Source organism: Schistosoma haematobium, chromosome 2, assembly GCF_000699445.3.
Source record: "Schistosoma haematobium chromosome 2, whole genome shotgun sequence".
Taxonomy (NCBI): domain Eukaryota; kingdom Metazoa; phylum Platyhelminthes; class Trematoda; order Strigeidida; family Schistosomatidae; genus Schistosoma; species Schistosoma haematobium.
Window position 1 is genome coordinate 26,861,310 of NC_067197.1, and position 12,654 is coordinate 26,873,963.

General features: G+C 30.8%; 1 protein-coding gene across 2 annotated transcripts in view; it reads right to left on the bottom strand.

Moving 5' to 3' along the window:
- Nucleotides 1-12,303, bottom strand: part of MS3_00006601 (uncharacterized protein) — a gene marked incomplete at its 3' end in the record, with an annotated part of 29,188 nt that extends 16,885 nt beyond the window's left edge. The window contains exons 1-2 of one of the 2 annotated variants that reach the window (XM_051214763.1): nucleotides 12,250-12,303; nucleotides 7,872-9,034 (exon numbers count right to left, since the gene is read on the bottom strand). In XM_051214763.1, coding sequence (XP_051067950.1) covers nucleotides 7,872-8,996 — 1,125 coding nt within the window. In that variant the 5' untranslated portion in view covers nucleotides 8,997-9,034; nucleotides 12,250-12,303. Of the gene's footprint in view, nucleotides 1-7,871; nucleotides 9,035-9,161; nucleotides 10,423-12,249 lie in introns of those variants that run through there. The other variant, XM_012942553.2, reaches the window with a different exon arrangement.
- Between the last annotated feature and the right edge of the window lie 351 nt (nucleotides 12,304-12,654).

Below are 12,654 nucleotides of genomic sequence, written 5' to 3' on the forward strand. Positions count from 1 at the left end.
TATCGTCATTCTGTGCGTTGATATATGAGCAATTCAAATCACACTTACTTAACTGGCTACAAGTGTTCATAACTCTATCATGTATTTCTGAGCATTGAAGTGTGAAGACATCTTAAAATTGGTAGAAGTCTGTTTCCTCATTCATCTTGTGTGATTAGTTGTCCATGTATCTGGATAATCGTATAAACATCAATCAATTAATTATGTGAAAGATTACGAGAGAGCTAGAGGGGTTTATGTTATGACCGTAGTTTCACTAAAAAAGGTTTGAACCATACTATGTTCTATCACTTCTATATCGAAAAACACTTTCTTACTCTAGAACTGCTTTTATGAAGTGGAAGAGCAACCAATTTGTGAAAAGAAAATTTATATTTGCTCTAGTGCCGTTAAGTTAACATCAACTGGCAGATCATGATTATATTTGATCTATTGTAAAACTTATCTTATTAAGTTGCTTGAAAGTTTACAAAACATCCTAAAATCAAAGTTGTTGATAAATTCGCGGAAGTTTTATTTTAGTTACTACATTAATAGGAAGATCCATTACAAAAACAGGTCAAAGAAATCTTATTTTGTTTTTATTTGAATTTGACACTTTACTATAATTGCGTTGTTATCTTCATTTACTTTCTGCACAAAAAGAAAAGGCTATACAGTTTCAGAGTAGTTACTTTTTATAGTCAAATTTACTGAACAACTCTAAATACACAACAAAATTGTTGAAATTTCGAATAAACGAAAACAGACAAATCAGTATAAGAACCTCTGATTTTTGATTAGTCAAAAATATTTCAATGACCAGCTTTATAAATTAAAAACAGTTGTTCATGGAACAGGAATAACTAATCTCAATTTTATTATTATGAATTATATTCATTTTGCATGGGAGAATCGTTTTTTTTGTCATACATAAACGGCTATTTCAACGGAAATTAATAGTCAATTTTGGTGTAAATGTAACAAAGTAAAAAAAATGGCTAACATGGTTTTAGATTTTAATAATGTCTGTGTATGTATGAAAATAGTATTTACACCTGTTCAATTCTATATCTGGTAACATGTAAGTGTCTGTATAGATGTTTTTGCAATGTGTGTGCGTATGTTTACCATCCATAAATATTTCAACATACGAAGAAATGATGGTAAAGTGAACCGACTATCTTTGATATTTTTTTCCACTAGACACGAAATACGATAGAGTATAAAGTAAATCAAACAAACGTTTATTTTTAATAGAAACAAGGAGTGAAAAAAATTCAGTAGTTTGGTTTTATTTCAATAGCAAAAATACAGCGATGAGATTACGCTATAAAATCATCATAAATAATAATAGTTTCATCATAACTACATCCATTTGAACGTATTTTAGTTATTTCGTAGAACGATTGAAACAATAAGGTTTGAAAGTAATACTATTAATTGTAAGTAACCTGTTTCTGTTTCTGCTACAGAAATTGTTTGGTTTATATATTGGTTATGCTTTAAACAATAAAATCAAACAGAATATATTAGTTGCTAAACAGCATGTTTATATTGAACAATTGTCTAGCTCTTAGGGTTTATGTTAAAAGATCAGGTTTGGTCATACTGATTGTAATTTGTTCTTTTGAGAAAAAAAAGTGAAGTATAAACAAAATCACCGATACACATAACATTGTATTCAAATAAATAATTTAACATAAAACACCTGTTTTTCTTTTATAAAGAGAAAATTTAATCCGATTATTATTATCTACAAATGTTTCTGAGAAATCATATAAAAATTTACACATTCTATCTAATGTATACAGCTTTACCAAGAAATAAAACACAAATAAATAATCCTTTTTTTTCTATGAACAATATATATTTCTACTTTACTTGATAAACAAGTTAGTACAAAACTCAGACTTAGTATTGACTTTGTATTATTTAAAATATGCAAATGAAAACTAGACTTAGTGAAATTATGTGTAAAATGAGCCTCTAGATGTTTTACAACAGAATATATTAGATACCAAACACAGTTTAAGAGATCATGTTTGGAAAAACACAAAAATACTAGTATTTCAATTTTAATTTCGTAAATAATTTTTTACTCTTGAAATATATTTTGTCATTACCAATGACTGCCATTAACATATGAAAAATCAGTGAAGTCTATGGTAGGTATAATATTAAATCTAAATAAAATAGTTACTAGAAGTACCGAATCTATAACTTATCTACTACTTTCAAGCAATATGAATGGATATTATTGGTTACTCTGTATTGTTAATTTAGTATTATGTACAGAAGGTTATATTACTGTAAGATGATATCGGTCCTAGTTGAGTAACAAACAACTGATGTTTTGTATGATAACACTTTTCCTTGTAATTCAGGCGGTAATGTCATCGAAGAAGAACACATCGATCATTCGATATAAACTAAATACCCCTTTATCATCCAACCAATAAAACATGTAAATACAGGGGGATTATAATTATTAAGGAGATTTCCATTACGTATCAGTGTGAACAATGTGACTTGCTGGAAGCAAATTAATTTGACCAACAAGCTTGAAATGTAATTAAGTATCTTAAAACTCACTGACAGCCAGCAACAAATGTATTCAAGATATTGGTTATCAGTTTTAAGTACATAATTAACGGTAAGGTTACTCTTTTTAATTCTTATGCACAACCTTTTGTTTTTACAACACTTCGGGTTTTAAAAAACGATTAAGTATATTCACTTTTTATCTACCAACCCTTGTTTATTCTTCATTAGAACGATTCATATTAGATTGTCCACGATTTCTGGTCACTTACTAGTGTCCTATACTTTTGAATTTATTTCTGTCAGTGACGAAAGAAAAGACAATCGTGATAACCTGGAAGGACACAGACTCGACATGAAAAAAATTTTCGCCGTACTTCGTATGCGACTTTGTTTAAACAAATGTATAAACAAATTTTCAACAATTTTACATCCTTTTTGTGAGTAAAACATCTTGTGCCATTTCCAAAGTGATTTGAAAAGCCTTGTAAGGTAATTATCACCTATTTTTCAGTGCAATGAATTTTCTAATTCCACCAATGACAAAGTATGCCGAGATCTTGAACGTCACAAATAAAAAATAATATGACCTACTTTTTAAGTAGACGTAGATATGAAAGTCAAAATGTTGTTAACATGAATAAATTCATTATCATTGCTAAAAAAATATTTAGGACTTCTACTAACAATTCAACAAGATAGAAATAACTTGAAACCCAGTTCATCAGATCAAAATATTGGAATAAATCATCGAATTTGATAAATTTAGAATAAATATTTTTGAAATCATACCGAGCACATACTAATAATTATTGATTTCTGTGTAGACATTATTAGATTTTATCCAGACTACTGAAACTAGATTACAAATATTTTTATGAACATTTCAATATATAGCTAAAACTACCATCACAAGGTATTCGTTGTTTGTAAAATCCATCTGTTTCTATAAATAAATACATAGTAAATTTAAAACTTTAAAATTGCATAGATAAACTCTACAGTTTCTCTCTTGGTTATAGCTAGAAATAATTATATTTTAAAAATGATCGGTTAAACAGAAAGTTTGTGACCAAACTAATTTATACCTTTGATTTTGATTTTATGCTCGTAACGGACTAACTTCATCCCCAGGTTTTTAAGTAATATACTGATATCAAATTATAAGAATTAAAGTTACTTCTGTCAAACGAATCTCAAACAAAACTGACTAATATCTTATTCACTACATATTTATTGAAACTTAAAAAACAATATTACTGCAATTCTATTTATGTTTACTTAGTAAAGAAAAATAATAAATTTTGCTACTTCATCGCATGACTCGGGACTCAAGTTAAGTAGTTAAGTGTTTTTATCTTTATTAGCGAAAAATCCACAAATGTAAAATTATGTGTAAATTTGACTGATTATATATATAATGTCAGTATATTAAGAGATAGATAAATTTATTTGTCTCTGAAATGTGATATTATACAGTCCTTTCTGTTAATCAGGATATGTTTCATACATTTTCTTCTGTTCTTGCATTATCTGAACAAATAATGTATTTAAAGTAACATGAAATTATACATATTTAGGTAGAGTTTTGCATTTATACGAAGTCCTATTATCGGGCATTTGTTAAAAATTAACGAAACTAAACTGACAAATTTTGCACAAGAAGTAAGACGCACAGTAATTATTTATGTTTTGTAATTTATAAAAGATGTGGTGTTCATATGAGTCATTTTATTGACTAATTAAAAAATTCGTCTTGGAATGTAGGAAATGAATTACAATTTGATTATTCCTTAAGTTAGCCATATGTTATTCATAAAAAGTGTTTACATGTGTTTTAAAAGACATATATTTATGTGTATTTCACAATTCTATTCCTCAAAACTGGTTAATATAAGTAAGTATTAGCATAATAGAAATGAATATATGGAAGAAAAAATGTACTAAATGAAATTATTTATGTTATTCCCTAACATTATTATACGTAAATAATGTTATTTAGATGCTTGTGACTTTTAAAACGATCAGTTTTTTTCTGCTCATAATCTGTTGGGGGAACCAGGTGTAGGAATCTACACACGTAGCCGAGCTTAATCATAAAAAACTTGTGTACTCTATCATTTTATGAATAAATAATCCGCTATAGAGCGGTGGTTGGAGGAAGCCAATAGAAATCTCTAAACATAGGTTTCGGGCTATCTGGCACTCGTCAATAAGGCCTACCTGTAGTCTTGAAAGAACTGATGCTTCATAGAGAATCCGATCCCGTATTACTCAGCTTTACAATCAGAGTCGATACCGCTTAATTATTCTAAGCACGACTGACCTCCTGTTGAGTTGAGATGTATTTACAATCGACTGATCCTTGAATAGTAATCAATATCATTTATGTTAAGTTCTTATTCCTACTGACCGAATTGTGTCGATTAAGTTACTATTTGACCAATCATCCGATATCCCAATATAGTGCACGTGATGTCCGGTAACTTAAGCTAGTTGCTACATTTCAACGTAATCGATAGAATTTGGTCAGCACTAGTTGAACTTGAAATATATAATACTGGTGACTACTCAGTGGTCAATCAATTGTAAATCACGAAGTATCTAGAAACTGCAAAACCTGACTACAGTGTTGATTTCGGTGTATATGCTAATTATAATGTTTGATTTTTTTTTGAAAAATGGTTGGAACCCTAAAGCTTCCATGTTATCTATGAGTTACTTTGTGAAATGATAACTAAAAACCTAGCCTCTAACTCTCAAGCATTCTACATAATTGTAGTTATCAAATCTTTTCGACTGTGCAAATAGGATCTATTTAATTCAACGTACATGAAGAGGTAAAACTTTATGTAGGAAACTATTTAGGTTGACTTCTAGGCTGATGATATTATCACTAAATAAATTGAGAGCTTAAATTGTTAGTGGATTTATTAAACCTGATGGCCAATTGGACCGAAATGGAAGGTAAAAGATTATAATGAAAGCTAATCCCAACTTCAAAACAGAAAGGTTTTCATAATTAATCATAGTTTTTAGTTTTATATTAACATAGGTGAACACAAAAAGTTCTGATTTGCAAAGGACAAGTGTATAATAGACTAAAACATATTGGTCGGTGGTAGAATGTTGTCATTTGATGTGATTAAAAGTACTCTACCACAGTAATAATTATTACAAAGAAATCTTTGCAATATATGGTTACTTGTTTTACCGGGGAAAAGTTAACAACATCGTACGCTGATTCTTCTGCATGATAAGCGGGATAAAACAGACGTTCACTGTTTTATCAAAAATCCCAGATAAACTCAGTGATGCAAACGTTTTATCGGATATAACTTGATAGCGCAAATGTTACTAACAGTTGATTTGTTGGTTACTAAACCAACCAGAAGGTAAAGCAGCTTACAAAGAAAAGAATTGTTCCCGTTTGAAATCTAAAAAAATATTATCATTTGAAGTAAATACTTTTTACCCATAAATTATTAGACTTTGAAAGAGTTACTGAATGAAAATATTAGATAAAACTCTTGGGAATGAATAATATTGGAAAATGAAGACTTTCTCATCTTTCCTTGTACATAATCATCCATACCTATATGTTCCATTATCATCAACCAATTCCTATAAGTTTTTTGGACTTGGTTTACTGGTTGACTCCATATTACTTGAAAAAGACATTCGTTTACTTCTAAGAAACAAAGCACGATTTATTAAAATCATCAGGATCCCTATGTTGGACTATCAAACAACTAGAAAATTGCCTTAACGTAAAAACAGGTGTATTTTTATTGGAGCTTGCTAAGTCTAAAGTAAGTTTATTAGATTATTATTATACAACTAACCGTTGTGACGAGCACTCAAGAACTGGTTTATCTTACAAATACAGATTTACCAACAAGTTTAATGAAACTAGACGTCATTTTTGAACATGTATTTTATGTTTATTGGTAGCGATCAAGGAAAATAGAACATAAAACCAGATAAAATTCATGTTCACAGACACTCCAACCTACATTTCTCAAGATAAAAGTTATATATCTTGTCATTCGTGATTTTTGGTCTCATACAAAACTTTAATAGACTTATTTCCAGTAAATTATTCGGTTGACAGATGACTGCTGAATCCATGTAAAACCATTTTCAAGAATGATGGAGTTTCAGCGTTAACGTCCGAAACTTGGTCAATAAGATTACTGTACTGAAGTGATAGATTTATGAGGGATGAAAATGATAGAATGGACAGACATAATAAAACATAGCCCCTTACACAGGAATATCAATAAAATTTATACAAAGTTACAATATTAAAGCCAAGATCAACTAGCGAAGTATATAATCAATAGTGAAACGGACAGACGTAAGTAAACAGAGACATTAAACAAACTGAACGATTTATAAGCACGTATGAGTTCATAACATAAAATGCAAGACTTTTGATTTTTCACTCAAGTGAAAATCCCTAAACAAGATAATAAAATTTGTTTGCTGTTTCAGAATTGTCACAGCCCCCACTTTAAAGCATCTCTCATTTTGGCTGTTTTTCTTAACACTTTAAAATCCTTAACTTCAAACGTTTCGGTAAACGTATTTGATTGTTATTGATATAAAAAATGTAATTACGTTCTGTCTCTTATTGAGGCTTTATACCAATGGATAAGGTTATTTTGCAATATTGCCTTATAGAGCGGAAACGAGTATGGTTTTGGATGAGTCAAAATATGAACAATGAATTTGTAATCTACTTCATTGTAAGTGTGAAATTACAGTAACTTTGAAGAAGGTTCTTCAGATAAAATATACATATTCTATGCTATATCACATATCACTAGAGTATAAAAATAAGTTTATCATAGAATCTCGACTTCTATTTTGGATTTTTTTAAAGACTAGGTATCCGTTTACTAAGTTCACTAAAATTATCCTTCGAATTATACTCATTATGCTCTTGCCAAAATCGATCCAATCAATCACTATTTTCAGCAGATTTCATAATCAATAAGATATTAATGATCAAGTAATTGGAAAAGAGATTTCTATTCTAGTGAATACTTAAAGACGTGAAATGAAACCATAAACACGGTTTTTCGAGAAAAAACACTAGGTGGGATCCTAGAGCTCTTTGTTACTTATTTCAGTTAGATGGAGGCAAGGTATTTTACGCGTCACATAGCCTTTTATTATAAAAGATTGTTCATTTACTACAAATGCTGAAATAAACAGTTGAAATTCAGAGGGTAAATAATAGGGAATTGTTAATCACACAAAGTGATGACATTTCGACCGCGATATCAGCATTGATGAATATTTACTAAAAAGCACACAAACATCACAATAAACAAACTAACCTTAAAATCAACTAATGCGTTTTTTATAATATAATTAGCTATGGATTTCAAGTTGACTGAACCGATTTTGTAATTACGTGAAAAACCATCTTGTGCACGTACCACATGTACATTATATTTACACGATAACCAATCTAAAATTGTTTTGAAATTTATAAGGAGTATAGCAGTTAACTGTATGGATAAGTGTACATTCACAAAATCTATAGATAGGTCTAAAGCGATTGTTTTGAGCTTGTTTAACTGTTGGTCAATGTATACTTTTTTCGCTTCGTCACATGAATTCTTTCCACTGTGATCTCGATGACCGAATGGATTTGTTAGCTGCGTTGTGCGTTGAAGGTAACCGCATGGATTTGATTTGTAACTTAAAATTTCATTACTATCACTAAAAAAAGTCATAACGTTTTTATCTGATTTCCAGTGTGACAGAAATATAAGCCAAAATGAAAATGTTACAATAACAGTTATTGAATCAATAAAAAAATTAAAGGCCAAACTTTGCTTCGTTTTGCTTTGTGGCCAACTTAAGTTAACTGAAGAAGATACAGTTTTCGTCATTTCTGATTGTTTGTATCGTTTGTACCCAGTTAGACGTGAATATGATATGAATGTTTTTCTATTTTGCATGCAAAATAATAGTTCTTTAAACCGTGTTGCGTATATATAACCCGAACACAAAGATAATAAAAATAGTTTTGTACATATCTCAATAATTTTCACTTCATAGTAAACTTCAGCTCTTGTATTCATTCGACGAGAAATCACAGAATTTGCATTTATTTTACTGCGTATGTGCATAACCCTCCTTGGTGATATTGATGGGGTTGATGGCGGAGCTGAAGATGAAAGCAGTGAAAACCACCAAGATGGATGAATGTTTGGTAAAGTCAGTATTAGGAAAGGACTCAAAAATGTAATGCTCACAGTTAATATTTCTAAAAGTATCAACAATTTATGTACATAATACAAGCATTTCTGCTTAGTCACTTGTTCATAACAATCTGAATACATTTCTTCATTGTCTGACCATTCTGAAATGAAGTGCTTTGAAAATTGTTTCCCTTGCTTTAAAGTTTTGTGACATTCTGTATAGTTCTTTTTTGTGTCTACAAATGAGCACATTGGAACACTGAAGATTGAGGTATTTCTGAAGGATTCCCCTAAAACGTGTAGAAAACATTTTAGTCAGTAAAGTAGCTGATAAACGATTGCTTAATATTTAAATGTTAACCAAAATAACAAATTAAAGCATCTCCATCGGCTCCCCGACAAGTAATTTTCCATTACTTTTTAATAGCAGCATGAGTTGCTAAGTTAACACACCCACTGGATTCATTTAACTTTATTATTAATATTAATGGCTTTATTCAATATTATATTTTGGTACAATATAGAATTCTCAGCACAAGGTACTTCAACATGTTTCTTTAACAAAAAAACTACAAAAAATAAGAACGACAAAAAAGAACAGGAAAAAGGTTAGAAAATATGAAAAACTGTACAACTTTCCAAATTAGAGACATGTTAAGAATGCAGGTTATTGAAAAAGCTAACTTTAATAACCTGTTTTTCACAGAAAATATTTGCTAGGTAAGGTATTATAGAACTTTCATACTTTTTCTTGCTTACATGGATTTCAATGTATTGACGTCTCGTTCTACCAGAAGATATACAAGGAGAAAGATATGAGTGAAGGGGATGGCTAGTGTGTGTTAAGACAACACCTGCCAAAAGTTTGCATGACATTAGATGTCTATCCTTAACCATATTAATAATGACCTCGAAAGATTCGCCACAAACCTTGCTAACTGCCTTCAACACTATCCTCAATACAGCAAAGTCTTTTCTCAAAAGTCCGGGAAAGAATAATGGAGAAAAGTAAAGAACAATAAGTAATATGCAGGAATCTACAAATCGCAAGATTAAATAACGAGTAATCCCAAAAGCCTGAAGCCTTTTTATGTGGCAAGTCAGACAAAAAATTTTCATCGACAACAGTAAAACGTGAGGAGATCAAAAGAGATCAGAAGAAAAGGTAACACCTAGATAATTGACCTTCGACACTGTGTTTACGAAAGTTTCTAATAGCACAAGCATTAGGAGACCCCAAAATGGTGTTTAGATGCTGTTCATGTCTCATGCTAAAAGTAACAGCTTGATATTTAAACGTATTAAGTGTGAGATCATTACCAACAGACCAACAATCAATACGAGACAAAAATGCATTCATTACTATTGGATATAAAAAGGTAAAGACCGGCAAACAAACAGTAAGATCGTCCGCATATTTCACGAACGTGCTTTCTGTGGAAAATGGCGGATCATGAAGAAAGAAAGAGAGAATAAGAGGTGATAAAACGGTTCCTCCTGGTACACTTTCATAAGACAATAGAGACTTTGAACAATTTCCTCTAAGCACAATGTACTGTTCTCTTCCAGACAGGTAGGAACATAGCCAGTTGGTTATCCAGCTGTTAGTGTCGATGCTGATTAACTCGTTAAATAAACACTGTCTTAGTATAGAGTTAAAAGCAGAATTATAGTCCAGAAGAGCGCATCGAACATACTTCTTGCTCTTTTTCAAGTTGAACACCATATTATGATGCAGAACCGCAACGGCATCTAAGGTGCTTCTTTTACATCTGTAGGAAAACTGATAGGGATCAATGTGCTCTTTTATTGCAGGTCGAAGTGGAAGTATGAATAATCTTTCCATTGTTTTAAGGAAGAGTGAAGTCTTTGCTATAGGTCTAAATGTCTTATCACCAGATACTTTCTTAGGTATAAAGATTATCTTCACAAGAATACTGGAAATCTTAAGGCTTTCTTTATAAAAACAAGAAACGTGGTTGAAGAATAGTATAAGCTAACTATTTTATTTGATGAGTTAACACAAGCTATGTGATCATTTTTGCTACAGTATGATTTACTAAGCCTCTCTAACTCGTATCCTTGTGTATTTGAACGCCTATAAATTACATCTTTCTAAACCAATTGTATTATACAACAACAGGAAAACTCCACTTATTTTTACAGATTGAAATTATAAGACATTTTGAAAGTCTAAAGTCAAGCATTTATAGTTAAATATAGGAGATCTAAATGCACATTTTACAGTTGTGTAGCCGCTTTTGTGTTAACTTGTCAAAGGTCATGTATGTCTGCAATTGTATCTGAATTTTTTCATGACGAAAGAAGAAACGCACCAGAAACCATAGTGAAAACCCTTTAATAGACCAAGTAAATAAAATGTTCTCCGAAAGTTTATTGTTTGAAGGTTCTATCAGTCTACCATTATTGCTCTTAAATTAATGTTAGTGGAACTCACTTATCCCCAAATCAATAACTTGAGGTTGTAAAACAGCACCATTATTATTGATTTCAATATATGACTGCATATCTTATTAAACTCCTAGTTAATTGAATATAGCACACAATGAGTCAAAGTATTCGCTACGAATCTCGATTACAAAATGCATTTTAGAAAACGTCACCTTTATTTTTTCAGATTTTTCTACAAATTCTGGGCTCTGGACAGCAAAATATCTACCTACTTACTAGACTAACTCAGTGATGCGAAACTACGATGGTGACTATTTTCCCATTAACTAAATTAAGAATATGCTACGTATGATGGAAATAAAATATTTATTCTGTTTTTCTGGCGTTATTGCCGCTTAGCAAAGGCATTTAAGGCATACTATTCACATTAGATACTTTTGATTTCATCTTCTAGTCTCTATAATTTATGTGGCTATCTATATGAATTAATGTCACCGAATCATAAAACATACCCTATCGTCTTACAACTTTTTCCACTTTGGATAAACCTTTCAGTGACATGCTGGGGAGAACTCGGAACTCTGAAAACATTTGCAAAATAAAAAAGAATATGAGATTTTATCAATGACTACAAGTGGGTTTATGCAAATTGTTTGAAAATTCTGGAAGAATCGCGGGGAGTAATCAGGGAAAACCCTAAATTCAGAAATATTTGCTCAGATCCGTAGAAGTCCTGAAGTTTCTGGGCAATCTCCATAAAGTTCTTCAAAACGAACGTAAATTTCCTTAAAATAGAGAGACTTGGTTCTCACACACCTCTCGTACTCTTTTCCAATATAACACATGATCTCGATGTGCTGGCAAATTTTAACAAAACTGAAAACTACAAATGTCTCGTTTACAGTTTCTGATGCGAAAATTACCAAGTTTATTCATGTTCAATATTAAAAACTGACTGATTTGTCTAATCTCCATGTTATGGATAGCCGAATTTGTCCAAAATAACAAAAGTGAAAAACGTTCCAAAAAAGCATTAGGAACATTGCAAAAAGATATGGAGATTGATTTAAAGCAATATATAAACAGTGCTCACTCTTTACAATGTTAACAGCAAACTATTTTAATTTAGTGCTCTTTCAAGTGAAAGTGGTGCATTTAAAAAGTGCTTCAATACTCAATAGCTTCTAATGTCAAATATTTTTCATTAGCTTGTCTAAAACAACGAATTTCTTTGATCTCGATTTTTATTGTTTTAACACGGCTTTAGATATTTTGTTATGCATAATGAGTGGTAGTCTGGTCATTCGATAGAACCAGCTCTAGTCAGTGTGGATTGGATTTTTTTGAGTTTGCATGAGTTCGTTTGTTTTAGGTTACCAGGGTTTCTAGATAACAGTATCCATCTTATTATCGGGCAAAAGGTTAATGATAATTCAAGTGCCAAGAGAAGACAATTGAATAATGATTAAATAAATGACTTTATGGCGAGACCACAATT